The sequence below is a fragment of the Eptesicus fuscus genome, chromosome 9 (assembly GCF_027574615.1).
Source record: "Eptesicus fuscus isolate TK198812 chromosome 9, DD_ASM_mEF_20220401, whole genome shotgun sequence".
NCBI classification, from domain to species: Eukaryota; Metazoa; Chordata; class Mammalia; order Chiroptera; family Vespertilionidae; genus Eptesicus; species Eptesicus fuscus.
In genome coordinates this window covers 15,946,542-15,974,467 of record NC_072481.1, presented here as the reverse complement: position 1 = coordinate 15,974,467, position 27,926 = coordinate 15,946,542, and the positions used below count along the sequence as shown (strand labels likewise).

Below are 27,926 nucleotides of genomic sequence, written 5' to 3'. Positions count from 1 at the left end.
GGAGGGTGGGGAGCCCAAACCGGCCCAACCAGCTCTTCACCCCTTCTGCCCTGAGGAATTCAGGGCCTGGCTGAATCCTCCCCAGGGGCCCCGCCCCATCACGGGGTGCCCAACTGACCCGCCCCAGGAGCCCCGGCTAAGAGCCCCACGGCATCAGAAGAGCACGGCCCAGCAGCAGGAGATCCAGGCCCACCGGACACCTGGGTCCCAGCACACACGGTGAGTACATGGGGCGGCCGTGGCAGGAAAAATTAGCCTGGCTGCCCTTTCTGGGGTCTCTGCCTCATCTCCAGACTCTTCAACTCCAGGCCCATTCATTCCGCTCCCTGAGCATGAACTGACTGCCATCCCCTGCCCACTCACCTTGCCTTCCTCTCCCTCCCCTCACCCACTCACTCCCTCCTGAACCCACTGCTGTTCTCCTCCCCCGTCCATCTGAGGAGGGGGCGATCCTTCATGAAGAGGCTGGGAGAGGGGTCACCTTCTCCTCAGCAACACCCACCACTCCCTGCTTCTGTTCAGGCGACCACAGAACCCACCTGGGAATAGGCACTAGCCAAGGTGCTGAGTGTCCTGGGGCAAATTGCTTAACCTCTCTGGTCCCTGAGTTGTCCAGTAGATTTGGTAGCTGGAGATGAGGTAGTTATAGGATCGTCCTTTGAACTCCAGAGCGATGGGCTGCCAAAATAGCAGGGATGCTTATTAATAACACCTCAGCCGCAGCAATAATTACCTACCAGGCTCTGTGTCAGCGGCCACAGGAACGGGCACTGAGATTCCCAAGCCTCGATTTTTATTTGTTTTGAAACGATGCTCCCAAATCTGCTTGGTGGGCTCAGAGGTGAAAGAGTGGGTCCCCTAAAGCTCACCTAAGAAGGGGTGAATATGGCCCTGGGGCACTGGGCCTCAAACAGGGCTCTGAAAAGTTCCTAATGATGGTGGTGGCTGTCATTTATGGTTTGTTTTGTAAACATAATCCTATTTCGTCCATGGAGTAGGACTATTCCTGCTCCACACCCCCATACCCTGATTACAGTAGGGAACTAAGGCTCAGAGAGGTTCTATCACTTGCTCAAAGTCCACTAGAAAGCGAGGGGGCCTGAATTTGAATGCGAGTGCCTGTGCTCTAATCATTTCTCCATCCTGCCTCTCTCAGAGGCCTCATTGGCCCTGTGCAGACAGGGGAGGGCTGAGTGTGGTTGCTGTGCGGACTGCAGGATCCACAGTGGATCCTGTGGAGGTGGAGGTGGCGGCATTGTGCCAGGGATGCCCAGGCCTCTGGATGGGAGGCAGGGTAACTGGTCCTGTGACAAGGAAGAGGGAGATGTGGGACCTTGGCTGGCTCCGATCTGCTCGGTGACCCAGCCGGGGGAGAGGGCTGCAGAATGAGGGAAGGGGTAGAGGAGAAAGGCCTGGCAGAGAGGGCAGAAGCGGTAGGTTTAGCTGGGCGGCTGGGGCTGTACCTGCCACTCCCCGCTGGTCTGGGTCCAGGTGGGTAATGACAGACTCTGGTGGAAGGCTAGGGTTCCCTTAGAGAGGAGGAAGCGGACCTCCAGGGACATCACCCTTCTATGTGCCCAGGGTTTCTGGGGCAGGATGGGCAAATATAGGGGTGGGGAGGCGGGACACAGTTGGGACTGCAAGTGGGAATGCCTATGCATTCAAGGTTGTGTCTGTGCTTGACTGTAGGCTGTGAACTGACTGTGTGCGTGTGTTGTGAATGTGTGCTTGTGCCATCCTGTCTGTGACTTGTGTGTTGCTGTGTCTCTTGAGTGTTTGGAGCTCTGTATGTTTGTGTGTTTGACTGTGTAAGTCAACATACTAGTAAGTGTCTGTGTTTTTGTGCCTGTGCTGCTCCCTGGGTGCGTGCTGGTGGCTGGCTGCGTGACAGTGCGTGCCGGTGTGACGCAGCATGTGTTTGTGGGATGTGGGCCTGTAGACTGGTTTGGCCTAGTTTGGGGGTGACTCACAGGTAAGCGGGGAGAATCCAGGACTTGTTGGGTTAGACAAGGCTCTTTCCCACACTCCCCTCCACCCCTTCCTCTGCCTCTCCCTTCCCAGCCCCACACCTTGTGCGGAGGTCACAGGTTACCCTGCCAACAGGTTCACTTCTGATATGGGGCCTGGAGAGGAGAGGGAATGCGCACTTCTGCTGGCCTAGGAAAGACGTCCTGGGTCATTGGGGCGTGTCTTCAAAGCAAGGACAAAAAGGGGGATTCCAGCATAGTCTGAGGAACATTCTAGCAGTCATGACTGTCCAGGGATTGGTCAGGTCAACTGTCAAATGGTGACTTCCCTATCCCTAGAGGTATGCAAGCAGAAGCGAATGACCACATGCTTGTGGGATGAGTGTCTCTCAGGGGTGTTGTCCAGGGGCTGGGTTGGGTTGAGAGAGGCATTGCATTCTGATTATTGGGAAGTCACTGACAGTATCTAATTTGACTATCAATGGCTTCCTTTGAATCGGATTTCCTGTTGCTTTGCCAAAGCCTATGGGGCCTTCCAAATGTGGTTCCTGTTTTTATGTTAATTTGTTGACCCCTGGACTCCCTGGACTCTTCATGGGAAAGTTGGCTTTGGATGAAACTAATCAGGGACTAGGGCATCACCCAACACAATTAACACTGAATGATGAATAAGTGAATGAGTGAATGAACGAATAAATGACTTAGAACCCAGGCTTTGCCCCTTACTATTAATGCCATTAGGGACAGGGAATCTCAGCAAATGGCAGTTGCTATTATTGTTATTCAGAAATGAAGGGGAGGCTGGGGGGAGGGGGGGTTCAGTGAGGGGGTGAAGCAAGGAGGACAGGGGTTCTGTCAGATGAAAGGGGGGCTCCTTAGGGAGAGGGTCAGGGCCTCAGTGAAGGGCTACGAATCCAGAGCCTAAGGTGTCTGACTGTCCTGCTCTCAGGAATTCTGCCTGGGAAAGGATTGGGGCTCCACCTCGGCCCACCACCTTTCCCATACACAAGGCTTTTCTGGGGCCACTCAGACCCTGTCCCCGGCCAGGCCACATGCTGTCATAGCTACCAGCGGTCCCTGAGTCAGGCCAGGCTTCCCTAGGCCTCAGCCCCTTTCATCTCTGCCCCTCATAAAACCTGAGTCACTGCTGGGGCCACAGGACAGGGTCAAAGTCCTGGGTTCCACCAGCTTAGTAGAGAGGAAGATAGAGATGGGGGAGGGAAGCTGGCGGCATGGGTCTGTTTCTGGTCTTAACTTCCATGATAGCGGTCTAAGGGATGCCTAGAGCAGGGGAGGAGCAGACCTGAAGACAGGTTGGGCCTGCGGCTGGGGATGAACAGGTTGACTTCACTGGTCCTTGGGGCCTGAGGATAGGATTGCCCTGGTCAGTGTGACTTGGAAGTCAGAGCGGAGGCTGGATGGCCCCTCCAGGCCTGCGTAACCCCCTTTAAAAGCACATTTCCAAACCACTGCATCTCAATTGACCAGGTAAATATATTAGGGAGTTTTGTATGGTGATTAAGCACGCAGGGCTGGCATTCAAGTCTTGCCTCTGCTACTGTGTTACTCTGGGCAAGTTTCTTAACCCCTCTGAACGTTCCCCCTGCCCTCATCTGCTAAACGGGAATGTTTGTTCATAATTGATTAATACCTTATTCTTTGGGAGTTGTCAAACGCATGGAGTTCTTTGGAGGATTCCATAGGACAACGAACGTAAAGGAGTTAGCAAGGAGTTTGGCACAGAGTAAGCCCTCAACAGATGGCTGTTGTTGCTGCTGTCACTATTAAAACAGGTTCACCAGAGAGTTCCTAGGGAGCTTAGAAGTCTCCTCAGACAGTTGTCATTATCACCCCCTATTTAAGAAAGGAGGTAATGGAGACCCAGAGATCAAGGAGGTTCAGGGAAGAAATAAGACCTTAAAAGAGTGCTGGTAAGAGGTGCTCTTCGGGAGAGGACCACAGGCATAGCCGGACGTGCTCAGAGCCTTGGCCTCGGGAGCAGGCGGGAAGATGCCTAGACATGGACTTAGCTACGACTTCAAACCCCGGCTAGCAATTTTACAGGTGCATCACCCTGGGCCAGTCCCTCCTCTTCTCTGACCCTTGGTTTCTTTATCTGTGCAACGAGGGAAACACTCACAGAGGAGAACATTGAGGGAGAGTGCGTGCAGTCCAAAGTGCTGGGTCCCGAGGAGTTTCACTAAGACCCACAGGTGTACTCAGAAGGTCACACCACATGCTGGTGCCAGTACACACGCACACCTGCTGGTGTTTGCTCACAGTTCTCCGAGGGGACACCGCGAAGTTTATGAGCCAGCATTTTAGTTTATAAGATGAGTTTTTGTTCTTTCTCTCTTATTTCATCCTGACAATAACCCTATGAAGCACATACTCTTATTATAACACTAGAGGCCCGGTGCATGAAATTCGTGCAAGAGTAGGCCTTCCTTCCCCCAGCTGCCGGCACTGGCTTTCCTCTGGCACCCGGGACCCGGGCTTCTCCTGCAGCCTCAGCTTCATTCGGAAGGACGTCTGGTCTAATTAGCATATTACACTTTTATTATTATAGATTTTGTGGCTTGGAGCCCCGATGCCTGAACCGGAAGAGTGGCCACTCAAGGTGATCTAGCTAGTGAGTGGCAGAGCCAGGGGAAACCAGCTGTGCTCAAGGCCAAAGTCCGTCTTTCCTTCGCTTTCCTTATAATGGCAGGAACAGGGTCAGAACAATTGCCTCGTTTTTAGCTTTCTGGTTTTCCTGTTTGGGGCTCCTGGAGGACTAGAGTCCCAGCCCCTTCCATAGACCAGTGGGTCAGACCATATGCCTTTCTCTCCATCCGGGCTCAGGCCACAGCTTCACCCATGGAAGGACGGTGGCATAGGGGATCACCTGGAAGTGGGGAGAGGGCTGAGAGTATTAGGCCCATTTTACAGATGAAGAAACAAAGGTCCAAAAGGTGAAAATGTCTTGCCTGTGGTTACCCAGCCTGACCTTGGCAGAGGTAGTTGTTCTGTACTACAGAGAGCCACCCTCACACCCTTGACCCTGTCTCTCTTTTTCCTGGCACCATCTGCAGGGAGCTGGGCCACAGGGAGCCAAGGACACTGCAGGACAGGTTGCTGGGGCCCAACATGGAGGAGGCAGGTGGGCCCCCAGCTCAGGCCGAGGCCCGGGTGGTGAGTGCCAGGCTGACATGGCGACAGCGGCCCCCTGCCAAGGAAGAGGTGAGGCATCACTTTCACAAGGTGTCCCTGGTGTCAGAGGCCCGGAGGGAAGCCCCCCAGGAGGAGACGTTTGAGTACAGCCCCCGCGGAGAGAAAGTCAATGGCTTCGCTGCAAGGAGAGAAGAGACTGTGAATCATCAAGCCCCCCCGCCTGGGGCTGCTTCCAAGAGCTGCCAGAGCCACGGGCCCATCTTTTCCAGGAAGTACACACTACCCCCCAAGGAGAAAAGGCTGGTGAGGAGGCTCAAAGAGGCCGTGGACCAGGGTGATGGCAGCTCCCAAGACCCTAGGACTGAGCCAGCGAGCCTGGGAGCCAGGGCCAGGGCGGAGCTTTTGGTGCCCCTGCCTGGGCCCCGTGAGCCGAGCCCCCACCCGTGTGTGAGCCATGAGGAACGGCGGGTGACACGCACTGTGCGGACCACTGTGGTGGTGGGCGGGCATGTGGACCGAAGGGTGACCAGCTCTGTGACCTTGGAGCCAGTGCTCGCGGGCGAGGCCCTGCCAAGGGGCCGCAACGCTGTCCGGGCCGTGGTGGTGAGCCACAGGGCTGAGGGCTCGCCCAGCCGCAGTCAGGCCCTGGAGCTGCTGAGTAGCCGGCTCCCCAGGCCCGTGGCTTCTGTGTCAAGGAGTCCAGGTCTGGGCAGTACAGAGGGCACAGCCCTGGGGCAGCTGCCTGAGATGGGGACAACAGAGCCAAACGGCAGATCTGCCCTGGCCCCTGCAGGCATCCCCGAGGGTGCTCACCCCCCTCAGAACCAAGAGGCCCCTGCGGCCCATCCAGACCAAGACCAGGGCCAAGCTCGGGATGCCAAGGCCCATAAGGTGCCAAGGGTGCAGGGGGCCTCCAACCCCACCCAGCTCCCTCTCCACACCCCTCAGGGCCACGCATTGGTACCCTCTTCTCCCAGAATCCAGATCCATCCCCCCTCCCCGGGCCTAGACCACTTTCCTGAGCAGCCTGTGGTGCCCACTCACCCCAGGGCCCAGCCCACTCTTGATCCCAGGGGACCCCAGGCCCTGCCCTCTGTAAAAAGGGAAGAGCTCACAGATACCCCTGCTGCCACCATCACGCCCAGGGTAAGGAGTGAGGTTGTCATGGTCCCTGGAGACCCCCCATCCCCTACAGGAAGAAAGGCTGTCTCCAGCCCAGGCAATCTTTCTGCTCCATCTTCCCCAAGGAATAAGGTTGTTCAGGACTCTGAAAATGTCCCTATCTTCTCCCTCACCCAGAAGGAGATAGTGCAGGGCCCTGATGTTCCTGCGGACCCCTCCCCCACCCAGAAAGAGGTTGTGCAGGCTCCTAGTGCTCCCGCTGCCTCGTCCCCCGAACCAACCAAGGCTGTGCAGGGCCCAGAAGACAGGCCTAGCTCCCAAAAAGAGGTTGTCCAGGGCAGTGAAGGCAGCTTTGGTGCTTCCCTCACCAAGGAAGAGTCTGTTCAAGGCCTGATTGCTCCTGCTACCCCATTCCCCCAGGAGGATAAGGTTGTCCAGGGTCCTGCTGTTCTCCCTGCCCCCTCCTCCTCAGTGGGCCAGGTGCTCCCCAGCCCAGGGGGCCCCTCTGCCCCAGTGCCAATGGAAGCAGAGGCCAGCCAAGAGTCCCGGCTTATCCCGGACTCCACTGAAGACAAGATGCTCCCGGAGCCATCGAGGGAGGAGGAGGAGCTGGCCCTGGCGGCTGACCTGGAGATGTTCCTGGACACCCTGCGGAGCATGGAGCCCCCTGAGATCCTCCGCACTCACCGGCTGCCTCGAGCCCCCCGCTCCTCCTACCTGGCCATGTATGCCACGCTGCCTCCTATCGAGGAGGACCAGCCCCGGCCTTGGGTGCTGGGGCCCTGCCCCCAGGAGGTGCCAGCACTGGAAGAAAAGGAGGAACAGGAGGAGGAGGAGGAGGAGGAGGAGGAGGAGGAGGAGGAGGAGCCAGAGAACCCCTACCTGAGTGATGATGAGAAGCTCCAGCGCAGGCAGGAGAAAGCTGGGCCCGGGCCCGCCTGGGACTTCCTCCCTGCCAGGCCCCCCCAGGCCTCTTCCTCTCCTCTGGAGATGATGAAGAAGCATGTCACAGATGCCAAGGGCTCCCACCCGGAACCAGGGCCAGAGCGGCAGGCGGGCACGAGGCCCTCCTCCCGTCTTGAAGGCAGTCTTTTCTTTGGGGGTATGGTGTCTGCCACCAAGGAGGCCCCCACCTCGGAATCACTAGGCACAAAACTATCCGCTCTGCCTCCCCATGGGACACCAGGGCTCAGAAAGGTGCCAGGACAGCTGCCCCTGCTCTGCAGTGAAAGGTCGCCGCCAGAGAAGCCCCCATGCGCCAGGCCCCCTGAGGGCTGGGTGAGTGAGGCCGTGGTGGCCAGGGAGGGTGCCAGGCCTCACCAGGGTTTGGATGGCGTGAGGACCATGGTATTGGGAGGCAGTGTCTTCAGATGCAGAAGTTTGGGCCTGAGGTATGGCTTAGTGTGATCCTGTGCAAGCCACGTCTCTCTGGGCCTCAGTTTCCCTGTCCAAACAGAGGACGTTTGCACGGTCGATTCCCAAGACCTTAATGGCTGCCATCTCTTGGAAGCCGGAGAAGGGGAGTGATAGGGGGCCAGCTCCTGCACAGGGTGGGTTGGGACAAGTGTGGTGCCCTCCGTGGGGGCGGAGGCTAGTAGGGAGGATGTGGGATGCCTGGGATGGCAGGTGGTGGGAGGCAGTAAGCAGGCAACCTGTAAGACTTCTTATCACTGCCTCCGTTCCAGAGCCCGGCATCGAAGACCCAGGGCAAGCTGAACACCAGGCCGGGAAAGGTAGGGGGTGGAGGGCGAGTGTGTGGGAGGGGCAGCAGGAGGTGGGAGCTCAAAACGGAGCCTGAGGACTCCCGTCTGCGTCTTGTCCAGGTGATCCTCTTCTCAGAGCCCGGCTGCCAAGGCAGCAGCAGGGAGGTTCGGGAAGACATCGCTGACGCCTCCAGCTGGGCCCACGTGGCCTCCGTAAGAGTGGTCCGAGGCTGGTGAGTGCAGAGTGCCCAGGCGGCAGGGGCCTGCCTGGGAACCTGGGGCAGCAAGCACAGCGAGAAGTGCCCAGGCCAACCTGGCAGAACCCCCCTGAGCTACCCAGAGATCCTGCCGTGTGGGTACACCCTCTCCACCCAGTGACCCTGGGTCTCTGTGCCCACAGCTGGGTGCTGTATGAAGAGCCAGAGTTCCGGGGCCGGAAGCTGGTCCTGCCTGAAGGAGATGTGGACCTCCGAGCCGCGGGGCCCGCATGGAGTACCCAAAGCATCGGCTCCCTCAGGAGAGTCGTCCGGGTGAGTGGGCTGGGGTGGGGAGCCAGATGTTGCCCTGTCTCCCCTGGGCCCCGGGCCGTGAGGAGGGAGTTGGAATCTCCCGGACAGAGATCCTAGCTCGTACTGGGTAGGGGCAGAAGAGGGTTTGTTATGGACTCACCTATAGATTCCAGACCTTGGGGCCAACTGGGGAGGCTAGCCTGACTGGGGAGGCAGGGGCAGGCAGAGGCAAGCCCCAGCTTGGGAAAGCAGGCCGAGGAAGTTTGAGCTGCCTCTGGGGAAGGACTCGCTAGGATAGCAGAAACAGGTGGGGGTGGAAATGGGTGCTCCCCGACCCTCAGAGCCCAGGGCTCTTAGGCCCACAGCAAGACCCAAGGTGCCCTGGACGATTGTTCATTCATTGGCTCAAGGATGCTTGATAATGTCTGCTGTGTGCCAGCCACCAGGCCAGGCAATGAAGAGTGGAGGATTCTGACCTCTGCCCTGCAGGCCTCAGGGTCAGGCTAGGGTCTCAGCATGGGGTTCGGAGCAGGAAAGCCATACACTCAGATTAGCAGTTTATGAACACCCCTCTGGCTGCCAGGACAGGAGAAGAGACTGGATGGGATCCCAGAGGCAGGCAGATGAGGAAGGGCTGTGATTTCCAGCCGAGGCGCCCTTCTGAATTTTGAGGGAGGGGTGTGTGGTTTGTAAAGGCATAGTCAATATCACAGTTTCATATTTGTGAAGTGATAGTTTACAAACTACCAAAGTTACGTTTGACAAAACCATCTTGGCTGCTAGGGAGAACCAGAAGAGAAAGCAGGGCCAGTCAGACGTTTTGTTTTGTTTTAAAATATATTTTTATTGATTTCAGAGAGGAAGGGAGAGAGAGAGAGAGAGATAGAAACATCAATGATGAGAGAGGATCATTGACTGGCTGCCTCCTGCATACCTCCCGCTGGGGATCGTGACCTGACCGGGAATTGAACCATGACCTCCTGGTTCATAGATTGATGCTCAGCCACTGAGCCATGCCGGCTGGGCTGTTTTGTTTTGTTTTTAATGAGAGGAGGAATAACTCTGAGTCCAGAGCTGTTGCAGCCCTCCTGGTACGAGAATACGAGAGCTGATGATTCTTAACTAGGGCAGTAGCCCAACCATGCAAAGGAGGGGCGTTTTCAAAGCCTCTCCAGAAACACAGAAATGTTTGTGGACAATTTATTGTGATCTTCTCACAATAAAGTCATCACTGTGTGGGAGGTAATGAGGTACAAGAGAAAAAACAGGGGCTTTGAAGTCAGGTGGACCTGGATTCCTTTGTTAATCCAGCATTGAACACATAGAAGGTGCTGGGTGAACAGAACCTGAACTGCTCTGTTCTTGGCCCTACTGCTTACAGCAGGGGTCCTCAAACTTTTTAAACAGGGGCCAGTTCACTGTCCCTCAGACCGTTGGAGGGCCGGACTATAGTCTAAAAAAAACTATGAACAAATTCCTATGCACACTGCACATATCTTATTTTGAAGTAAAAAAACAAAACAGCAAAAACACCCGCATGTGGCCCGCGGGCCGTAGTTTGAGGACGCCTGGCTTACAGGTTGTGTCCCTCGGGCAGGCTGCTTAACGCCACTGAGACTCACTTTCCTAGTCTGTGAATGGAGTAATAACTCCCTCTGAGAGGAGTAAGTGAGATGGGTAGGACGTGCCCCAAGCACAGTGCCTTGCACTCAGTAGGTGCTTCATAAACACCTGATAAAGGAGTGAGTCCATGAAAATGGTCCTGGTGAGGAAGAAACACCCAGAATGCAGAGAGGACCTGCTGCTTGCCGGGAGGAGGTGCAGGCAGAGCCAGTCTGAACAGAGGCAGGGATCGTACATAAAAGAATGATCAAAGTTAGACCTCTGGAAGCAGCTGTCCACCCCACCTGTCCCTCCACCAGGCTGGAAGCCAGGTTACCCAGAGGGAAGGCGGAGGGCATGGTACTTGGCAGGCTCTTGCTGAGAACTTTGGTCTCAGATCCCCAAGGTTCAGGGCGGGACCAGCAAGGGCTTTGGTCTTGGGTTGTCTGGTCAACCTTAAGAATACATCCCAGACTATCTCCTGGCTTCTGGGGAGAGAGTCACAAAGTCTTCCCAGAAGCCCCCCGGAGCCCCGGCTGGGCAGACTTGGGGAAGCAGGTACGGAAGGGGGTAGTCTCTGAGGGGTGGCGTTTTACACTTCATTTTTCCACCCCTCTTTTGCAGGGCTACATTACCCCCGAGATCAGCCTGTACTCCGAGGAGGGTCTCCAGGGGGAGCAAGTGAAGCTAACCAAGTCCTTGGAGGACCCCCACAGCCTGAAGAGGCCCCTGCAGGTGGCATCTGCCGCTGTGTCTGCAGGACTGTGAGTCTGGGCTGTTCTGGAATCCCTTCACTTACCATTCACTGTGCTGGGCGCTGGGGACACATAAGCAAAAGGATACAGTTCCTGGCCTCAAGAAGTGCTCAGTCTACTGATGGGGACAGGGAAGTAAGCAGACAGCGGCAATTCAGGGTTCCAGGAGGGGGAGCACGGAGCTGTGGGAGCACAGAAAAGCACCGAACCAGCCTGAGGTCACAGAAGCCTTCCAGGAGGAGGAGACGCCTCTGCTGGGAGGAGTTGGCCCAGAAGAATAGGTCCCTGAGGGCTGGGGTTGTGCATGTATGGTTTACTCGGAGTCCTTCCTGCATAAAGCAGAGCCTGGCATGGGATGGATGCCCCTAAATATCTGTTGATTGAGTGAACAGGGGAAAGAGTATCTCTAGAAACGGGAACAACACTTGCAAAGGCCCAGAGGTGAGAGACCTAAGCTTTGAAAATTCAGTCCGGTCAGAGGAAGCAGCAAACAGGGAGCTGTGAGGCCCAGGAGGAAGGTAGGGGGACAGACGGAAGGGCCTCTTTGTGCAGAGAGGCCAACAGGAAATTACTGGGGACCTTTAAGCAGGTCTGTGCACAAGAAAGAACTCTCCAGCTGCTGTGTGGAATGAGGGAGGGCCAGGCCAGAGGAAGGGACACTGGTGGAGTGGCTACTGGGCAAGACTATGGGGGTCTCAAGTGTCCTCCAGAGTCCCCTGGACAGAGGCCTCTCCCCCAAAACCTCCTTCTCCTCTCTAAACCTTCCCTCCCATCCACCAGCCTGTGTCCCTGGGTATCTGGGGTCCAGCCACCTCTCTGCCTCCCCCAGGTGGCTGCTGTACCCCAAACCCTTCTTTGAAGACACTCCCTGCATCCTGGAGCCTGGAGAGTATCCCACCTCCAAGGACTGGGGTACATCCGACCCCAGCGTGGGCTCCTTGAAGCCCCTGAGATTGGTAAGGAATAGGTGGCCCCAGGTAGCCTTGTCCTGCAGTCTGAGGGAAAGGCAGGGCCTGGGAGCTCCTACTGGGAATGGGATTGGAGGGGAGGTGGGATTACCCCAAGAGGCGGGGGTTTGGCCATTTTTGGAGTCTCAGGATCAAGCCAATCCTAGGCCACCAGCCCCATCTGCCTTCCCCCACCTCTGGGCTGGTGGCTCAGCTCTGTCTCCTCTGCAGGGCTGCCCAAGAGTGGAGAAGCCAGGGGAGCCCAAGGTAAGAGTCTGGGCTTCTGGGTCAAAAGGGCCTTTGGGTGGGTTGTGTGTCTGTGTGTGGTGGCTACTGTGGCCTGAGCTGGAGGACAGGAGAGGAGGGTCCTGGGAGCCCGAAGCTGGGGCTTGGAGGATGGAACCTAATGGATTCACTGGGAAATGGCTTTTGATGTGTAAGAACCAGGTCAGAGGTCAGAGAAGAGACGGGAGTTAGGGCCTGGAGCTCCGTGAGGGAGCGGGAGGGCTTGGCTAGGGGCTGACGCTGGGCAGAGCCATCCTGGGCTGGCTGGGTGTGTTTGGGTCCAGATCACTCCGCACCGACACCACCATCCCTCTCCCCCAGGCTGTGGTGTATGAGGCCCCAGGCTTTCAAGGCCAGAGCTGGGAAGTGAGCCGAGACATCTACAACCTGCAGCAGCCGGAGGACAGCCACAGCCCCCAGCTGGCCTCTGTTGGGTCCCTGCGAGTTCTTGGAGGCTGGTGAGGACTCAGGACCCTTCCTTCTGCCTTAGCCTCCCCGCTGGCCTCTACCCTGGGAGTGGGGCATGACCTGGCCGCCCGGGAGTGGGGGCAGCAGCCTCACACATCCAGGGGCCTCCTGTGACTGCGTCTGTCTGTCTGCCTCCGCCCTCCCCAAGCTGGGTTGGCTATGAGAAGGAAGGCTTCCGGGGCCACCAGTATCTGCTGGAGGAGGGGGAATACCCTGACTGGTCACACTGGGGAGGCTATGACGAGACGCTGACCTCCCTGCGGGTCATCCGGACGGTAAGCAAGGGCAATTGGCCATCCCTCTGCTCCCAGCCACAGCCATACCCTCCCCACTGACCCCCCCCCCCCCGCCCCGTTCAGTTTGTTGGGAGAAGAATCTGTGTTCCATCTCCCTGTTCCCCAGAGCCCCTGAAGCGCTCCCTGAGGTCTAGTTCTCCCCCTCCTGCTGCTTTTCCCCAGGCCACACGGGTCACCTCACCCCAGAGCCCCTCGGGTCGGCCTCCCTGAGGTCTGGTGACCCCCAGGGGTTTCCGTGGGTGGGCGGGACACGCCTGACTGTCCCTGGGGCCCAGGACTTCGCGGACCCGGCCGTGGTGCTGTTTGAGGCCGTGGACTTCGAGGGGCACGGCGTGGAGGTGAGCGAGGCCCTGCCGGACGTGGAGCTGGCGGGACACGGCCCCCACACGCAGGCTATCCACGTGCTCAGCGGCGTGTGAGTGACAGCGGGGCGGGCCGGGGGCGGGCCCAGCGGAGGGGCCGGCGCCGCCCCGCTGACCCGCGCGCCCCTTCCGTAGGTGGGTGGCCTATCAGGAGGCGGGCTTCTCCGGGGAGCAGTACGTGCTGGAGAAGGGCGTGTACCGCAACTGCGACGACTGGGGCGCAGGCAACAGCGCCCTCGCCTCGCTGCAGCCGGTGCTGCAGGTGCGTGGCGGTGGCCGAAGGCCGGGCCTCGGGGAGGTGGTGCTTGGAGTCTGGGGTGCGCCCACCTCAGCTCTGGTACCGGGGGGACCCTGCTCCGAGCTGCGCGGAGGGGGCGGGGCCTCCGAGGAGGGGCGGGGCTAATGCAGATTTCAAACTTGGGAGAGCTAAGGCTGGGTTTGGAAATTTATTATTTTTTATTTTTTTATTTTCATTGATTTCAGAGAGAAAGGGAGAGGGAGAGAGAGAGAGCCATCAATGATGAGAGAGAATCATTGATCGGCTGCCTCCTGCACGCCCCGCACTGGGAATGGAGCCCGCAACCCAGGCATGTGCCCTGACCGGGAATCCGACCATGACCTCCTGGTTCTTAGGTTGACGCCCAACCACTGGGCCACCCCAGCCGAGCTGGCGTTGGGAATTTTGAAACCAGAGGAACTGAGGCTAGCGGCCGGTACCCTCCTTAAGTCTTGAAACTTTGGTCTCTCCCTTCAGGTCGAGGAGCAAAATCTGCACTTTATCTCTAAGGTGAGGAGCTGGTGGGGCCCTATGCCACCTCTTCCCTCATTTCAAATCTCTCCCCCTGTTCCCCATTCAGTCCGCTCACTCCATCGCCCCTCCTTCACTCCATCTATTCCCTCTCTGCCCTCAGATTCAGCTTTTCTCGGGCCCCGACTTCCTGGGAGACCACATCTCCTTCGAGGATGACCAGGCCTCTCTGCCCGCCTCTTTCCAGCCCCAGTCCTGCCGCGTCCACGGTGGCAGGTGAGGGTGTGGGAGAGGGTGAGGAGGAGGCTTGGATGTGGGGGGGTGAGTGCGGAGACAGGACGAACCTGCCCGGAAGCTTTCGCTCAGTGTGGAAGTCCAGGCTGCAGGAGAGGGCCTTTATTTCAAACGATGTCCTTACTCTGGCTTCCTTGAAATTAGCTATTCTGTCCTGAAGCATTCAATGTTAAACAAAGCAAAATGAAGTTTTAATGGAAATGTAAAACTACTAGATAGTATAGTATAAAGAACCCCAATCTTTTTTTTAAAATATATTTTATTGATTTTTTACAGAGAGGAAGAGAGAGGGATAGAGAGCCAGAAACATCGATGAGAGAGAAACATCCATCAGCTGCCTCCTGCACACCCTCCCACTGGGGATGTGCCCGCAACCAAGGTGCATGCCCTTGACCGGAATCGAACCTGGGACCCCTCAGTCTGCAGGCCGAGGCTCTATCCACTGAGCCAAACCGGTTTCGGCAAGAACCCCAATCTTGATTCATCCGTCCCTCTGCCTTTTTTTTTTTTTTTTTTAGTGGAATATTTAAAATTCCAGACCCAACATAATATTGCACAGGTAAATACTTCCACATGTATCTCTAATAAGAAAGGACCCCTCCCTCATACGCACATATAACCACAAGTTATTATAGCATCTAATAAAATTAACAATAATTAATATCTAATACCCAGCCCATGTTTAAATTTCTTCTGTTGTCTCAAACAATGCTTTTTAAAATTGGTTTGTTTTTTTTAGAATCCAAACCAGATCCACACTTTGCATTTGGTCGGTTTGGTCTCCAGTGTATAACAAGCCCCTCTCCTCTTCATTTTGTTTTATACCATTAATTTGTTTGAAGAACCCCCGTAATTTGCCCTGTACATTTCCTATCTTCTGTATTTGGCTGACTGCTTCCTCGGGGTGTCTTTTAACTTGTTCCTCTGTCCCGCACATTTCCTGTAACCTGGCAGATAGGGAGGCTTGATGAGACTGAGGGTGTTAGATGGCATGGTGAGCTTCCACTGCACAGATAGCATCCGGAGACCTGCGTCTGCTAGTCCCACTTTTTTTTTTTTTTTTTTTTTAAATCCTCACCTGAGGATATTTTTCCATTGATTTTTTAGAGAGAGTGGAAGAGAGGGAAAGACAGAGAGAAACATTGATGCTCTCTCACATCGATTGGTTGCTTCCTGTACGAGCCCTGACCAGGGCCCAGACCGGGGAGGAGCCTGCAACTGAGGTACATGCCCTTGACGGGAATTGAACTCAGGACCCTTCGGGCCGCAGGCCGACGCTCTATCCACTGAGCCAAACTGGCTAGGGCTGCTTATCCCACTTGTAAAGATATTAAGATCCCAGCATCATAAGATTTCCCATTTACCGTTCACCTAATGGTTTTAGAAACTTCATCAGTCAGCAGCCCCCCACAGGGGACGGAGCCCGCAACCTGGGCATGTACCCTGACTGATGGCCTCTTGGTTCCTGGCTCCACGTTCAACCGCTGAGCTACACAGGCCGGGCTACATTTAAATATCTTTAAAAAACAACAAGAACAAAAAAACACATCACCTTCTGTCTCTGTCCCTGCTACCTTTTCCCCTCCCTCCCCTCTAGATGACTGTTTTTGGTGTTTAGTTTACTCATCCATTGTTTCATTTTGAAGATATAAGTAAATATACATTCATAAATTTAGGTAAAACTTTCTATATCACTTTATATATCTTTAAGAGATCATCCTCATTCCTTTTTACTGCTATATTATACTCCACATTCTTTTCTTTCTTTTTTTTTATACATTTTTTTTTTTTATTATTTCAGAGAGGAAGAGAGATAGAAACATCAATGATGAGAGAGAATCATTGATTGGCTGCCTCCTACATGCCCCCTACTGGGGATTGAGCCCGAAACCTGGGCATGTGCCCTTGACTGGAATTGAACCTGGGACCCTTCAGTCCGCAGGAAGATGCTCTATCCACTGAGCCAAACAAGCTAGGGCTCTTTTCTTTTTTTTAATTGACTTCAGAGAGAAAGGGAGAGGGAGAGAGAGATAGAAACATCAATGATGAGAGAGAATGATTGATTGGCGGCCCCCACATCCCCCACACTGGGGATTAAGCCCGAAACCTGGGCATGTGCCCTTGACCAGAATTGAACCCGGGACCCTTCAGTCCATAGGCCGACGCTCTATGCACTGAGCCAAACCAGCTAGGGCTATACTCCACATTCTTAGTGTATTCAGCCAATCCCCTACTCATGGACATGTGGGCTGCCTCCACTTTTTGCCATTGCAAACAGTGCTGTAATGAGTGGTCGTGTTTGCAAATGTTTTTGGAGGGGGTCCTTGGGATAGATTCTAAGAAATAAGATTACTGGGTAATTGTATATATAGTTTTGCTTGATGTTACCAAATTTCCCTTCTTAGGGGCAATTAATTTCAGTCAGTCCTTTTTGAAGTCTGACCTTAGTCACTGCTGCTGCCGTGCCTGCTCATCCGTGGCTTCCCCTGGATCAGGGGGTCATGATCAAGTCTGCATCCACTCTGCTGTATCTCGGGGGCCTGGGCAGGCTCAAGTCCCCACCCACTCATGTCCCCATCCCCTCCCCTCCCCCAGCTGGATCCTGTTTGATGAGGAGAACTTTGAGGGTGACCAGCACATTCTCTCCGAGGGCGAGTTCCCCACTCTCACGGCCATGGGCTGTCTGGCCTCCACAGTCCTGGGCTCCCTCCGGAAGGTACCCCTGGTGAGTACCCCTGTTCAGTTCCAGGCAGTCTCTGAGGCAGGGGGTGCTGCCGGGGGTGTCCCAGGCCTCCTGTCACTGTGCAGTGGGCTGTTGGGCTTGAGTCCTGTCTTCCTCAGAACTTTCCCCAGGTCCCCCTAACCCAGGGCTTCAAAGCCAGTTCAACTTACTAGAGACTTTTCGAGTACCTGCCAAGATAGGTCCTAGGAACAATGACATAAATCGGACACAGCCCCCATTCAAGAAACCCAGGGTCACAAGATGGCTCTGCTGTCGTGCGGAGAGAAGAGGGGTGGGTCAAGGCATGGGGTTAAGACAGTATAGTACTGTTATAATATTGTTATAATACTGTTATAATACTGTTATAAGACAGGGGTGGGTTAAGACAGTAAGCCAGAATACATCATGATGTCCTGGACCAGGGGAGAGGTGGAGAGCAGTGACACGGGCCACATGAAAGAGCTCACGTCTGTAGGACTTGGTGACCCGCCCTGGGTGGGCCAGCAGTGGCAGCACGAGCCGAGCAGCTGAGGTCTACTGGACACACGCCACGCTCAGAGCCCACGCTCCGGCTTTTTAAAGAAGGCTTTCAGCCCGGCCGGCATGGCTCAGTGGTTGAGCGTCGACCTATGAACAAGGCAGTCGCGGTTTTATTCCCAGTCAGGGCACATGCCCAGGTTGTGGGCTCAGTTCCCAGTGTGGGGCATGCAGGAGGCAGCCGATCAATGATTCTCTCTCATCATTGATGTTTCTATCTCTCTCCCTCTCTCTTCCTCTCTTAAACTTAAAAAAAAAAAAAATATATATATATATATATATATATATATATATATATCTTTTTTAAAAAAAGGCTTTCCATATACTAAGGCATTCAGTCCTTACCACAACCCTATACGGTTTGTTACTATTCCCATCTCCCTTTTCCAGATGTGAAAACTGAGGCCCAGAGAGGTCATGTGACTTGCTCCAGGTCACACAGCTGGTAACAGGCAGAGCCAGGATCTCCCTGAGGCAGCCCAACTCCCGAGTCCAAGCTCTTTACAACTACTCTCTGGGCTCTGAGGGCAGATAGACCTGGTTCTGAAGCCCAGCTTTGGGGGTTAATCTTCTCCAGCCTCAGTCTCCCCTCTGCTAAGCAGGGATGGTAACAGCACCTACCTTATAGGGTTGTTGAGAAGTTAGAATGAGATCAGGTAAAGTGCTTAGCACAGAATCTGGCATGAGGTAAGCCTCAAATATATGAGAACTGCTGTAATTAGCAGTATTATTAGTATACTATTCTTAGAAGTGCCATTTACTGGGGAGAAGGGTTGGGGGCATTGGGGGGCCTAGTCTGGCACATGCTGCCTCTGAGAGTCTGGGGGACCCAGCCGGCAGTGTGCAGGAGTCAGGAGCCCTGTGGGGTGCAGCTCAGGAGGGAAAGAAGGCCTGAGTACCCATCTGGGAGTCAGGGGGCTGAGTTTGGGGCCAAGGCTGCCATGGTTTCAACCCTTCCCAATGCCCTGGGCCCCAGCACTTTTCAGAGCCCTCCATTTTTCTGTATGGACTGGAGTGCTTCGAGGGGAAGGAGATTGAGCTCAATGGAGAGGTGCGGAGTCTGCAAGCCGAGGGTTTCAACAACTATGTGCTGTCCGTGCGGATCCAGGGGGGCACGTGAGTGGGTTGTGGGGCGGCACAGGGGGTTGGGGGCTGTTAGTAAGTGAAGGCTGGTTTCAGGCTTCTTCCCTGAGGGGACTCAGAGGGTGGGTTCCCTCCCCTCCCAGCCAGGAGGGAGGGAGAGGTGGACTGAGGAGGGTCATTGATCCTCAGGCTTGGACCCCAGCTCAGGGGGGAAGGGGCTCTTCAGGACCCTCCTCTGCCCTGCAAACCTCAATCTACTTCCCAGCCTCCCTCTCTCACCCTGGGACCCTAACCCCAGGCAGAGGAGTCCCAGCAGGAGAGAAAGGGAGGTGGAGAAAGTTCTGACATTTGTGCCTTCTTCTCCACCTGTCTGTCTGTCTGTCTGTCTGTCTGTCCGTCTGTGCCTCTGGCACTTGCTGGGCCCAGCTGGGTGCTGTGTGAACACAGCGACTTCCGGGGCCGCCAGTGGCTGGTGGGCAGTTGCGAGATCACGAACTGGCTGACCTACAGCGGGACTCAGAGGGTGGGCTCCCTCTACCCCATCAAGCAGGTGGGTAGCACGTCAGGTTGAGTGTGTCCATCTGGGGGTGTGTCTATCTGTGTGTTTCCCAAACTCAGCATTTTGGTGCTTTTATCACAATTTTCGCCACATCGTCATTCCTCTTGAACCATTATCTACTTAATATTTGTTTCTAAATCAGCACCATTTGTTCCTACTCTCTCCTTATCCTAAGGAATAATAGTCATAAAGTCATGGGTTTGATGTGGATGGCTGATTTTTCATTAATAGGAAATAAATACATTACCATTAAATTTTTTTTTTTACTGCCATTAAATTTTTTTTAGAAAATATTTTTATTGATTTCAGAGAGGAAGGGAGAGGGAGAGAGAGATAGAAACATCCATGATGAGAATCACTGATCAGCTGCCTCCTGCATGCCCCCTACTGGGGATTGAGCCCACAACCTGGGCATGTGCCCTTGACCAGAGTCGAACCCGGGACCCTTTAATCTGCTGGCTGAAGCTCTATTCACTGAGCCAAACCAGCTAGGGCTGCCATTAAATTTTTAACAATAAGTTTACCCATGTAGGAGTAAAAATATCTCAGGTAGTAAGCACACCTCACTTTGGGCAACTCTGATTCCACATGTCTGGCCATGCGTCTGATTTCTTACCCGTGCGTTAATGTGGAGGCATGGCCCTGGGATCTGTGTGTGTGTGTGTGTGTGTGTGTGTGTGTGCGCGCGCACGTGCTGTCGGAGGGCATTTCTGTGTCTGTGCAGTCATTTGTGTCCATGTGTCTGTGTCGGTGACCTGTGGTTTGTGTGTGTGTGACTCCACGTGCCTGTGGCCTGTTGAGAGTGTGTGTGTCTTTGTGCGAGGATGTTGTGTGGTCCCTACATGCACAGACTCTTAGAACATCAGTGCGAGGAGAAGTCTCGGAGGTTATCTCCAACGCCCGCATTGTACAGATGGGGAGAGAAGTGGACAAGGATTTGCTCTGCAATCTTGGGCAGGCACTGTACTTCCATGGCCCTCAGTTTCCTCATCGTTAAAACGGGGGTAATGCATACGATGGAGTTGGTTTGAGGACTGAGGACAAGTAATGTATGTGAAGTCCTTAGTACAGTGCTGCAGTGGGTAAACACCCAACAAACATCAGCTGCGGTTCTTATTACTGTTACGGCCGTCACCGGTGTCCGAGGTGCCCAGCTGGTTAGAGGCAGAGCCTGACCTGACCACGGGCAGCGCAGTGTCTGCCGCGCCGCGGTTCCTCTTTAGCATGGGGCGGGGGGGGGGGGGGGGAGGGCGCACTTCTGAATACCTTCACGCATCCATCCTTTTAGCAAACACAGGTGCCTGGGCGGAGTAGGCTGGGCGACCCGTGCACCGGTTAGGATGTGTGAGTTTGCGTGGCTCTGAGGATCTGTGTGTTTGTCTCTGCTGCAAACCTCTGTGCAACCACGTGGACCCTGGGTGCATCTGCCAGCGTGTCCCTCCGCACACGTCTGTGGGTGTCTGTGGACATGGAACTGTGTGGGTGTGGGTGTGTGCTCCGGTGGGGCTTTGGTATTTGTGCGGGAAACAAGGGGCGACTTAAGGGAGGGCCAAGGGTGGTTTAGGGGCAGGAATGAGGGCTTTGGAGCTTGGGATGCTGGGGGGTCCAGAATTATGGGTGTTGGGAGCCCAGGTGGGAGCATCTCTGCCCGGGGAGCCCTGACTCACAGCTCCCTCCACTCACCAGCGCCGGGCTTATTTCCGCCTCTGGAATGTGGCACTGGGGGGCTTCCTGGCAGTGCCAGACCACGTGGAAGACATGAAGGCGGGCCGTGTGGTGGTTTCTGAACCTGGAGCTGGAGGTAGCTGCATCTGGTACTACGAAGATGGGCTGCTGAAGAACCAGGTACTGGTTTGGTGGCTGAGGCAAGGACACCAGGGCCCCGGGCATTCACAGACGCACCAGCCAGTAACAGGACCCACCCGTGGGTCAGAGAGACACACTCAGACACTGAGACCCTGGGGAGTGGAGAATGCAGGCTGTGCATCCACCCCTGCGCAATTTATACTCTTCTCTGGGCCTCGGTCCCTCATCTGCAAAACAGGGGCATTGAACCAGATGCTTCCAAGGGACTTCCCCGCGCTGAAACCCTGTGACAGAACTCGGGTCCTAGTAGTAATGATAGATTCACCCCACAAACATCTCCTGAGCACCTATTGTGTGCCAGGCCTTGTTCTGGCTGGGAATACAGCGTTGAGAAGACAGAAACGACTCTTGCCCTCCGGAAGCGAACATCCTGGTGGGGAGTGGCAGAAACAACTTAACTGAGTAAAACACTTTAGCACCTTAGATGATGCAACAGAACAGCCATTTTCAGCCTTTTTCATCTCACGGCACACGTAAACTACTAAAGTTCTGTGGCACACCCAAAAATACATTTTTTGCTGACCTGACAAAAAATAGATATCATTTTGATTGATTTACCAACAAATAATAATAATAGTAATTACCTATCCTTTTTGCTCCAGAGCGACTTTAAAAAACACACACACATTTGCCTATACTTGTATATAAGGGTTTCCGGTATCAAGAATTGACGAATCGAAGGCAACCTTATTAGGTGGCCTGACCAATAAGATGCAACTCTGTTATATGATCTATATATTTATGGTTTAAGACAGGGCATTCACACCAGACGGCTATGGTTGTGTTGGCTGTTGTCATTTTTTATTTGACAGCCTAAGGGAAAAGAGGTCAGTGGCCCTGACTACATAGTCAGGTGTTGCATGTTTCAAAAATTCTTGTGACACACCGGGTGAAAATTGCCGCAATAGAGAAACAGTGAACGGGTAAAAGGAATAGGCAATATCAGTAGCTCTGACAGGGAGAGCCCTTTGTGGGGCGATGGCGATTGAAGAGGCAGCCATACAGGTACCTGAGGGAAGAGTGTTCCAAGCAGAGGGGACTGTAAGTGCAAAGGCCCTGAGGTAGGAGCATGCCTGGCATTTCCTAGGACTAGCAAGGCCACCTGGGTGACTAGAGTGAAGGGAGTGAAGAAGGAAGTAGCAGGTGATATCAGAAAGGTTATGGGAGTGCGGATCCCGACAGGCTATTGAAAGGGTTTGTCCTTGACTTAGAATGAAAGGGAACACTGGCTATGTGCCAGGTGCCATGCTAAGCCCTTCACATGCATGCCTCTTTAGTCCTCAGAGGGTACTGTGGGCAGATTCTATTTGACTCTCCATTTTACAGGGTAGGAAAGCTGAGAGCAGAGAATGCAAGTAAGTGGCGGGAAGTCACACAGCCCATAGGTGCGTCTGTCGAGGCTTGTCTGATGCGAAAGCCTGTGTTTTGAGAGTCCGTCATGGAAGGTTTCCTGGAGGAACTAACAGTTTTCCAGCCCTTTTATGACTTCTCACCCTCACAACAACCCGCACTCGGGGATTCCCATCTCCAAGGAAACCAAAGTTTAGGAGGATTAAGAGATTTGCCCAGGGTCACAATCCATAAGGATTTAAAGCTGGGTGTGTCAGGGGTGTCTTTCTTTGGTGGGGTCCCTGTGGAGAGGAACAGTGCCTGATGACCTCCTGGGGGCCTCAGGTGGCCCCCACCATGAGCCTGCAGGTGATTGGGCCCCCCAGCGCAGGCTCCAAGGTGGTGCTGTGGGCCGAGAGCCGCCTGCCCCGTCAGACGTGGAGCATCAACGAATCGGGCCACATCTGCAGCCAGATGTTTGAAGGTCGGATCCTGGATGTGAAGGGTAAGGTGGGGATGTGTGTGGGAGAAGGCACCCGAGGGCAGTGGAGTCCCCAGCTTGCTCTGACCATCTCTCTCCCCATCTCTTCCTCCTGCCCAGGTGGCCGGGGCTACGACCGGGACCATGTGGTGCTGTGGGAGCCGGCCAAGGACAGGGCTTCTCAGATCTGGACTGTTCATGTGCTTTGACACTCCACCCTCCCAGCCCTGGAGGCGTTCTCTGGGGTGGAATGTTTTTATAAGTGTTTGTTGTTGTTGTGGAATATGAGTTGTTTTCTAATATCCTCCTGGGTATCCTCCTCTCTGTGCACTTGGTATTTGGGAGGGGGGTGAGGATGCCTTCACCTGCCTTGGTCACCCTACATGCAGGCTGGCTTCTTCCCTCCCAGCTCGTCTGGGGCTCAGATGTAAGGCCTCCCTCTGCCACCAGAGGGAGCCCTGGGTCCAGACTTACTAACTGGTGAGTGTGGTCTTTTATGCAGTCACCCCAAATGCTGTGTTCCGAGAGCCTGCTCTGAGCCAGGTCTGGCAGGGGGCTGTGGGGACACACACAGGAACCAAGCCCCTGGGCCCCACCCTCAGGGAACTCACAGGTCCAGGGCAGGGTTCTGATGATGAAGTGTCAGGTCTCTGCAAGGTGATCCTAAGGGGAGGAGCCTCAGCATTTGGACTTTGGATCAGGGAAGCTGGAGCAGGAGCTCCCTGGCACCACCTCTTGCTGATGGGGCCATGCATGGCTCCTTGGTGCTGTTGCAAACCTGGCGTTTGGGGCCCCCTGATGTCAGTGACCACACATAGGACCCAGCTCCAGGTACAGGACAACTTTATTGACCCCCAGCTGGGTGATGCTAACACCTCCACATCAGTACCTCCCTCTGTAGGCCATTGCCCCCAAGGCATTTTCTGTCAATTTCCACAACTGGTGACCTCTGGTATCAACCCCTCCCAAGGATTGGGGATGGGGAGTTTCTCTTGCCATGTCTCAGAGGACACGGGGCTAGGGCTGAGGTGTGTCACCTCAGCTGAGGTGGAGGAGCTGGATGAGGGTGTTGGTCAGGAAGATAAGGACACTGCCACTGCCCAGGCTGCTGAGTGCTGGGGCCCCGCCCTTGATTTTCTTGATGGCGAAGGTGGTGGTCGCGGTGGTAGTGGACTTGGTGGAAGAGGAGGAGGAGGGGGCGGAGTTGGCGGAGTTGGCGGAGTTGGCGGAGGTGGAGGAGGTGGAGGAGGTGGAGGAGGTGGAGGAGGTGGAGGAGGTGGTGGAAGTGGTGGAAGGTCTGGAAATGTTTTGCAAGATTCCACTCTGTATCTGCAAGAGAAGTGGGGCAAGCTCAGGGGGCTTTTGAATCTCATGTTTGTTTAGAGACACAGATCCCCTACCCAGTACAATAGTCGTCACTTCTCTGTCCCACCAGTTCCCATGGAGACGGTTGGCTGCTTCCTGCCTTGACACAGTCCCTAGCCCACCTCCCACAGAACCTTCCTGTCATCTCCAGACCCCCAGCTCCAGCATGTGGAAGACGGGGGAGGCTGTGGCCCACAGCCCCTGACCTTACCAGTTGGGCCAGAGGCTTAACCTATCTGAGCCTCAGTTTGCTCATTTTCTGAATGGGGAGAAGAGCGCATTATAGTTGAGGGGGTGGGGGAGGGGGGTCACATGGGAAGGCACCTGCCAAAGTGTGGGTGGGTGGGTGGAAAGATGGGGAGAGGACAATTTCCTCCCTGAGGACATGGCCAGATGGTGATCAAACTGTTCCTAATGCTTGATCAAGCTGCAGCTGAAGTTGCTCTTGATGGAGATTAAGCTGTGTTTGATGGTGCTCAAGCTGTTCTCGATGCTTGATCAAGCTGCTCTTGATCAAGAACTTGATGGCTCCCAGCTCTTACGCTGACTAGAGCCCTCTGGGCATGGGATGCTGCTAAAGCTGCCTCCTGGAATAACAGTTGGTTTTGAGACTTTGCCTGTTTCTGGAGTGGGTGATTTCTACCTTCTCTACATTCAGAACACCTAGGCATCTCTCCCTGGGGGTTCCCTGCCACCTCCAGAAAGGATCAGGTTCCGCACGAACATTTCCTGGCCCCTTCTAATAAAACCATTGCCCCCGGTTCCTTGTGGGTTGATGCCACCCTCACTCGGGGCTGTCTTCCCAGGCCTCTAAATTCACCAGGATTCCACAGCGCCCCTTGGGTGCTTCAGTGTTCCTGGCACCCTGAGCGTGCTCCCAGCCTCAGTTACAGGCTTCTGTTCGGGGGCAGCCTCAAGTAGTCTGAACACAGCCAGAAGGGCTGGGAGCCTGGGAGCCAGACCCCCCTGGTCCTTGGTTTGCCTACTGGAGCCTTTCTGCCCTTCCCCCGGGAGAAGACGGGGTGTGAGGAGTCTGTCCCTTCCTCCAATGCAGGCAAGGCTGGTGGGTCTTGGGCAGTGGTCCAAGGGCTGGCGCTGCTCTTACCTGAATCATAATCAGGAAGCTGATGGTGAATAGGAGGAAGTAGAAGCCCTTCATCTTGGGAGGATCTTGGAGCAGCTTTTGGAAATGAGCACAGGGCTGTCTGCAGCGCACCTTGGGGTGAGCTGTTTTTGAATCAGGGAGGCGGGGTGAAAGGGAGAGGAAGGAGGGCCTACGGGGTGGGGTGTTGCTTCCTTTTTACAGATTTCAGGGTTGAGGACACGGGGCCCTAGGTTCTAGGGCCCTGGCTGACAATGCATTCTGGGATGGGACCCAGACAAATCCCAAGGGATGGGAGGTAGACAAACAAGGGGCAGCTGTGGGGCAGAACACAGGGCTCCGGGCTTGGAGTAATGCCTTCTGGGGACTGAATCTTGGTTTAATTACCTATCAGCTCTGCAACCCTAGGCCAGAAACTGTACCTTTCTGAGCTTTTAACAAAAGAATAGCCATAGGATTAAGTGCAATATAACCCATTTAAACATGTGAATACATAGTAAATAGTATATACTTAAAAAAAAAAAAAATCCCTAGCCGGTTTGGCTCAATGGATAGAGCATCGGCCTGTGGACTGAAGGGTCCTGGGTTCGATTCTGATCAAGGGCACGTACCTTGTTGCAGGCTCCTCCCCGGCAGCGCATGCAGGAGGCAACCAATTGATGTGTTTCTCTCACATTGATATTTCTCCCTGTCTTTCCCTCTCTCTAAAAAATCAATGGAAAAATATCCTCAGGTGAGGATTAAAAAGAAAAATAAAAAGATTGGGGCAGGGTACAGGAGCTAAAAGAGAAAAGGTTGGGATAGATTTAGATTTAGAGGTAAGGTTGTATGTGGCTCCATAGGTCCAGAACCTTAATATTTGGGACTGGGGGTGGGATAGTAGATTTCTGTGAAAACAAAGGAGCCCTGTATTAGTAATCTGGGAATCTAGCTTCTGGTGGGCCCATTTCCTTTCAGCCTCATATTTCTATTTCAACTAGGAACACTATAGTAAATATTTCAGAAGTTTCTTCAGACCTAGCATTTTGTGGTTTGGGTAAAGAATATAGCACATGGGTTGTTTGTGTCAATCTAGGATGGATGGAAGGGGGGCTAGTGGAGGGACAAGCAGGTAACTAAACTGACTTGTCCAACTGACTTGTCCAATGTAATAAATGGTAGAGCTAGTCTCATTTGAACTTGAATCCAGGTCTGCTTGAAGCTACATTCATGTATGTAACCTATGGGGCTGCCTAGATGTCTTGATTCCCTGTAAATTTCCATCCTGGAGGATCTAGATGTTGGCTCTGTAGCCCAGTTCCAACCTCACCTACTCTCCTTTTCTTGTCTGTTTTGTGCCTAATTTGCATACCAAATAGTAAACGAAAACCCCCTCTCACTTCCCTTTGGGCCTCCTGTTGCAAGCCTCCTGTTGCAAGCCTCGGAAAAGCCTGAGTAGGACCTTAGGGGCCTCTAGCCCTGGCTACAAAGAACTGAGATTCCACTGGTGAGAGGAAGTCAAGAAGTGCAGAGGGAGGGGGCAGAGCTTTCTACAAATGTATGGGACCAGAGGTAGAAAAAGTATAGTTCAAGACCCACTAAGAAAAGGTGAAGTCCCTCACCCCCAACTAGGCTTTGGGTTGGGACCATGAAAGATGACATGTGAGGAGTGAGAGTGAATAGGAAACAACAGCCCAGCCCTCACAGAAATGGTAATTCCAACAATTGCATGGAAGATCCAGACAATGGAATTATCAACTAAACTTTCAAATAGCAATGCTTAGTATGTTCAAAGATACATAAGACAAGATTGAGAACTGGAAATTGTTGAAAGGAACCAAATGGAATTTCTAGAACATAAAAACACAAATAATAGAAATTAAGAACTCAGTAACCAGGTTTAACATCAGACTGGACACAAATGAAGAGAGAATTAGTGAAGAGGAAGCTATATCATGAGAAAATATTATAGCATAATATATTTCTTAAGTGCCTACCGTGTGTCAGGTACTGGTCTAGGCCATGGGTATATAGAAGTGAACGAAAAGGCGGAGTTCCTGCGCTTATGGAACTGACATTCAAATGGAGGAAGACAAGTAAAAATTATGGCAATTTGGGTTTCAGTAAATGCTATGAAGAAGTCAAGAGGGCAACGTGAGAAAAGAGAAAGGAGAGAACATATTCTAGGAAAACGCTGGTGTGTTGAGACCTGCAGAACAAGAGGGACCTAAGCATGCAAAACACTCAGCCCACTCCCTGTCCCCGTTACACGGTGTCCTTTGATGACTGTCCCCAAGGCCCATCACAGTTCCACAAAGGGCAGGTGCTCAATGTGTCCTTGAGCTCAGTGATGGAACGGAATACTGCAAGCGTGAAGGGAGGGGAAGCGGGTGGCAGCATATCTTACAGGATGATCTGCTTGCATTTTTTATCCCCACTGAAAGAGGGCTGTGATCCAATGGCACCTCACAGAGCTCTCCGAGGTAAATCTTCATCCATCTGTCTGTTCATCCATCCATTTCAGGCAATTTATTGATACTTACTGTGTGTCAGGCAAGATGAATGAGTGAGAGTCCCTTCCCTGAGGAGTTCATAGTCCAGGAGGGAGACACATGCTGAAAAAAAATCACGAACCTGAGTAAGAAATGCTCTAATGGCAGCAGGACTATTAGGATGTAGAGTGTGATTCTGC

General features: G+C 54.0%; 2 protein-coding genes across 3 annotated transcripts; one reads left to right on the top strand and one right to left on the bottom strand.

Moving 5' to 3' along the window:
• The first annotated feature begins 162 nt into the window (after positions 1–162).
• Positions 163–23,092, top strand: CRYBG2 (crystallin beta-gamma domain containing 2). Of its 2 annotated transcripts, XM_054721259.1 has the most exons (21): positions 172–219; positions 4,537–4,587; positions 5,042–7,520; positions 7,928–7,975; positions 8,066–8,178; positions 8,346–8,475; positions 10,681–10,820; positions 11,641–11,767; positions 11,990–12,025; positions 12,365–12,501; positions 12,660–12,786; positions 13,083–13,222; positions 13,305–13,431; positions 13,924–13,956; positions 14,081–14,193; positions 16,807–16,936; positions 18,447–18,586; positions 18,980–19,103; positions 20,799–20,957; positions 22,653–22,812; positions 22,909–23,092. In XM_054721259.1, exons 3-21 carry the CDS (start codon positions 5,097–5,099, stop codon positions 22,995–22,997), a joined length of 4,497 nt encoding a protein of 1,498 aa, XP_054577234.1. In that variant the 5' UTR covers positions 172–219; positions 4,537–4,587; positions 5,042–5,096; the 3' UTR covers positions 22,998–23,092. The 2 variants fall into 2 exon arrangements, with proteins under 2 accessions (XP_008146269.3, XP_054577234.1); XM_008148047.3 differs by lacking the exon at positions 4,537–4,587 and having other exon boundaries at positions 163–219.
• A 522-nt stretch (positions 23,093–23,614) lies between these two features.
• CD52 (CD52 molecule) lies at positions 23,615–25,397 on the bottom strand. Its single transcript, XM_054721043.1, has 2 exons — positions 25,259–25,397; positions 23,615–24,117 (listed from the first exon to the last, which is right to left on the bottom strand). Exons 1-2 carry the CDS (start codon positions 25,310–25,312, stop codon positions 23,827–23,829), a joined length of 345 nt encoding a protein of 114 aa, XP_054577018.1. The 5' UTR covers positions 25,313–25,397; the 3' UTR covers positions 23,615–23,826.
• Positions 25,398–27,926: the final 2,529 nt, after the last annotated feature.